The 4,787-nt window shown below is 40.0% G+C and overlaps 1 protein-coding gene across 1 annotated transcript in view; it reads left to right on the top strand.

Annotated features, from left to right (window-relative positions):
- The window catches only part of LOC107570112 (NACHT, LRR and PYD domains-containing protein 12), a 59,977-nt gene extending 57,137 nt beyond the window's left edge, over window positions 1-2,840 (top strand). Inside the window, exons 14-15 of the mRNA XM_016256313.1 lie at window positions 2,556-2,635; window positions 2,719-2,840. Coding sequence (XP_016111799.1) covers window positions 2,556-2,635; window positions 2,719-2,840 — 202 coding nt within the window. The remainder of the gene's footprint in view (window positions 1-2,555; window positions 2,636-2,718) is intronic.
- The last annotated feature ends 1,947 nt before the right edge of the window (window positions 2,841-4,787 follow it).

Genomic DNA, 4,787 nt, shown 5'->3' with positions numbered 1-4,787 from the left:
TGACCCTATTTTCTTAATGAGTAATGGGTGTGTTTTGGGCATAACATGCAAAAAACCAATCAGAGTCTCATCTCCCATTCCCTTTAAGAGGCGGTTGCGTTTGTGTCTTGGCGGATTTGCAAGCAGCAAAGACAGAACGCATCTCCAGAGAGGAAACGGAGCTGCTTTTACATATTCTTTTAACATTTACTGATAATAAAATTAATTTTAATCCAGTCAATACATCATACATAATATAATATATCAAATCAAATCAAATCTCTTTATTGTCACACATTGTGTACACTACACACGTATACTGATGGTGAAATTCTTAGGTACAAGACTCGCAGTACAAGCAACAAGATATGAAAAATTAACAATACACATAACAATATACACGTTTTGCACAATATACTAGTGTTGAGTTCGAGTCCACCTAAGTTGAGTCCAAGTCTTTAACCAATCGAGTCCGAGACAAGTCAGAGTCCAAAATGGGCCGAGTCGGACTCAAGTCTGAGTCCCACGAAACTCTCTTATATATTAGTATTTTAACATTGTTTTAACCTTTACAACTAGAAAAACGCAATATCCATTTAAATGTAACAAAAGCAAACCTCTATTGCATCTTGCCATTTTGATTTTTTATTAAGTTTGCTAAGCAAAGCGGGACACTAATTATTAAAGTCATGTAACAGAAGTTATGGCACACACTGTGTATAAAAGCCCTACATATACTTTCCGTAAGTCACAGCCAACTCACACTTTTTGAATGTTTGAATGCATTTATAGTTACATAAATTACATTATGTAAGGAATAATTGATTAGAGGCCGTTGAATTATTATGCACACCCGCACACCCAAGGGGATTTTGGACCCATAAAAACTATTGCCGCAAAGATGTCCGAAAATTTTTTTTTCTTTGAAGCTAGAAACTGCCACTAATACAAAAGTAAAAAAGAATAAACTAATGTAATAAAACATTCTCAAGCTTACTGAAGGCAAGTAAACACTCCAAGTATTACTTACAAGCTAAATGATAAATAAATATATTACTCAAAAATACAAATTAAATAGTTTTGAAAAGTTTTTTAGCAGTAAAGGCTTCTACAGAAATAGCCTACTACAGACATTTCATGAAGTAAAAATAATCTTCACTGTATACATTAAATATAGATGATTCTTATTAAAGTTAATAAGTGATTCAGCCAAGAGCAGTGAGTGATTTTCTCTTTTTCTTTCGTTTGATTAACATTTATGACGCAGTCGGCGGCTGCAGGTTTACGCTGTTGCTTAAAGATCTGACGCATAGATCAAATATTTTGACACATCTGTATTTCTCCCAACTGTTCAAGTTCACTTAAGACAAAACCGACTGCATTTACATGAATAGTCTCCAAGATGGGCATTTTGACATAACTTTTCGTTATGGACAGGAAAAACAGTCGGCGTGCCTGGCGCATGGTCTAAAAGGGTTGACCCTATTCTCTTAATGAGTAATGGGTGTGTTTTGGGCATAACATGCAAAAAACCAATCAGAGTCTCATCTCCCATTCCCTTTAAGAGGCGGTTGCGTTTGTGTCTTGGCGGATTTGCAAGCAGCAAAGACAGAACGCATCTCCAGAGAGGAAACGGAGCTGCTCGTGTGCGAGAAAATAGGTAGCCTAATTCTGATACATGCAAGGACTATCCATTATGACATGTAGGCATTTTTATATTTATGTAGCCTACACAATAATAATCTTTTACATTGTAATCCTTTAATTTTGTAATATGTATACAAAATATCATGTTTGTGTGCTGCTGCCCTGTGCCCTGTGTGTGTAATAAGCAGAGTGTATGCATGCTGTGGACCCGCCTATACTAATGCGCTCTTTAAATAACAAAACAAACTACTGCGCATTTATTTTAGACCAGGTTTTAGTAGGTCAATGGCGCAGTCTATTTTAGTTGCCTCAAAATAGCAACGTGCCAACAATGCGCCTGAACACACCTCGTTTTCAGACCAGCCCATGAGCGCACAAATGGCCGCAAATGCATTTGCTATTTAAACAACATGCCGCAGGATGTGAAAATGATTACTGCGTCGGGCTGAAACTAGCAAAAAACACTTGAGTTGCGCCTGGCGCCAAGACTTAAAAACACATGCAAATACTGAATATCACTTTTGTAATAATGCATTGAGTCAGTGACATTTCCATCAACTGTCCCTGGACTCTGACATATTTTCCGAGTCAGAGTAAAAATGCATCCGAGTCCGTGACAAGTCCGAGTCCGAGTACCCCAACTCTACAATATACATATTTCTATAATATACACACAGTACACAGTATACTCAAGAAACTTATAAATGTATGTCTCTTATATGTATGACTTACAGTGATGTATACTGTTAGTGTTTTAGTGCAGTAGTTTGTTAGTGCAGAAGAGAAAATGGAGCTGCATGTGTTCTATGCTATGCAGTGCAAGACATGCTACAGTGCTGTCAAGAGTCAGTGTGGCTGGTGTGTAGATGGAATCCAGGGTGAGGGGTAGGGGTAGGTGGGTGAGTATCGTTTTGCTATCTGGAGTTCAGCAGTCTGATGGCCTGCGAGAAGAAGCTCTCTCGCATTCTGCTGGTTCAGGTCCTGATGCTGCGGTACCTTCTGCCTGATGGTAGCAGCAAGAAAAGTTCATGGCTCGGGTGGCAGGAGTCTCTGATGATCTTCCGTGCTTTTCTCACACATCGCTGGGTTTAGATGTCCTGGAGGGAGAGAAGCTCACCTCCAACGATGTGCTGGGCCGTATGAACTATTCTCTGCAGGGCTTTCTGGTTGAGAGCAGTGTAGTTCCCGTACCAGGCAGTGATGGAAGAAGATAAAATATAATAGTATAATATAGTATAATAGTATAATATAGGTTAAACAGAGTATAGCATCAAGTAGGCCCATATTCACAAAACATCTTAAGGTTAAAAGTAGCTCATAACTCACCGATTTAGGAGAAAATCTTTAAAATAATGGGCGTGTCAATCCTAAATTTAGGACTCCTAATTTTTTCCTCTAAGGGTATTTCACAAAGCATTTTAGCTCTAAAAATAGCTCCTAAATCTGTGAAAGGTTAGGAGTAGTGAAGAGGACTCCTAAGTCACTAAGATCACACCACAAAACTATCCTAAAATGGCTGTTGCCGGCAATCTGCCTCTGAATGTAAACATTTTAGAAACATTTGATGATAATGACCTTTTAAAAAAGTATCACCTTTGGTTTTGGAGGTTATCCCAACTCTAAATTGTCATTTGATTATATCCTTGTTTTCATTAACCAGTTGGGAAAGAAGTAACAGCTGTTCTTGCATCCAGTTTTTTTTTTTTTTACGTTTGCATGTATTACTATCAGCCATGATTATTCTGCTCTGTTAATTAAAAGGCTGTTTATATGCATATTCACTAATTGTTTACGAGAAGCATACATGCAAGAGGCTGACAATTAACTGAACATAAACTTGTTTAATTAGTGACACTTAGCCGGCATTTTAAAATCTTTATTTGAATGTGGCAACATTTTTATTTTTAAACCTTTATATATGGCAACATCGTGCTCTACAATATTTCTATGAATAAATCTCTGACAGAGACTATCAGCCAACCACTGTGTGCTTAGTTAGTAATTATGCTGACATCATCCATAGCAATGAGGTCAACCCAGCCCTTACTCTTAGCTCAAGACTTCTCTCTATTCCTTAGTAAAAGTTTGTCTCTGCAGCTTTGTGAATAGGTTTGAAGAGAAAACTCTTAACTAAAAACTTTTACTGCTATTTAGGAGAACTCTTAGTGATAAGATAAAATGTTTTGTGAATACGGGCCCTGGTCAGTTAAGTAGCAGCGGGAGTTGTTAATCAGTTTCAGCTGCTTTGGTGTTTATTAAATTAACAACAGGTGCACTAGATGGGCAACAATGAGACGACCCCCAAAACAGGAATGGTTTTACAGGTGGAGGCCACTGACATTTTTTTCCCTACTCATCTTTTCTGGCTGTTTTTCACAAGTTTTGCATTTGGCTAGGGTCAGTGTCACTACTGGTAGTATGAGGCGATACCTGGATCCATAATGAGGTTGCACAGGCAGTCCAACTCCTCTAGGATGGCACATCAATACGTACCATTGCCAGAAGGTTTGTTGTGTCTCCCAGTACAGTCTCAAGAGCATGGAGGAGATTCCAGGAGACAGGCAGTTACTCTAGGAAAGCTGGGCAGGGCTGTAGAAGGTCCTTAACCCATCAGCAGGACCGGTATCTGCTCCTTTGTGCAAGGAGGAACAGGATGAGCACTTCCAGAGCCCTACAAAATTACCTCCAGCAGGCCACTGGTGTGAATGTGAATGTGAAACAGACTTCATGAGGGTGGCCTGAGAGCCCGACGTCCTCTAGTGAGCTCTGTGCTCACTGCCCGGCTCCGAGGAGATTGAGTGGCATTTGCCGTTAAACACCAGAATTGGCAGGTCCGCCACTGGCACCCTGTGCTTTTTACAGATGAGGGGTATGAGTGCAGGTTCACCCTGAGCACATGTGATAGACGTGGAGATCTGCTGCCTGTAACATCGTTCAGCATGACCGGTTTGGTGGTGGGTCAGTGATGGTCTGAGGAGGCATATCCATGGAGGGATGCACAGACCTCTACAGGCTAGACCAGTGGTTCTCAAACCTGTCCTGGAGTACCCCTAGCCCTGCACATTTTGTATGTCTCCCTCATCTATCACACCTGATTCAACTCATCAGCTCATTAGTGGAGACTGCAAGACCTGAAGTGGGTGTGTCAGATATAAGGTGAC

The sequence above is a fragment of the Sinocyclocheilus grahami genome, unplaced genomic scaffold (genome assembly GCF_001515645.1).
Source record: "Sinocyclocheilus grahami isolate Dianchi unplaced genomic scaffold, SAMN03320097.WGS_v1.1 scaffold1417.1, whole genome shotgun sequence".
Taxonomy (NCBI): domain Eukaryota; kingdom Metazoa; phylum Chordata; class Actinopteri; order Cypriniformes; family Cyprinidae; genus Sinocyclocheilus; species Sinocyclocheilus grahami.
This window is presented reverse-complemented; position numbering and strand designations above follow the sequence as displayed.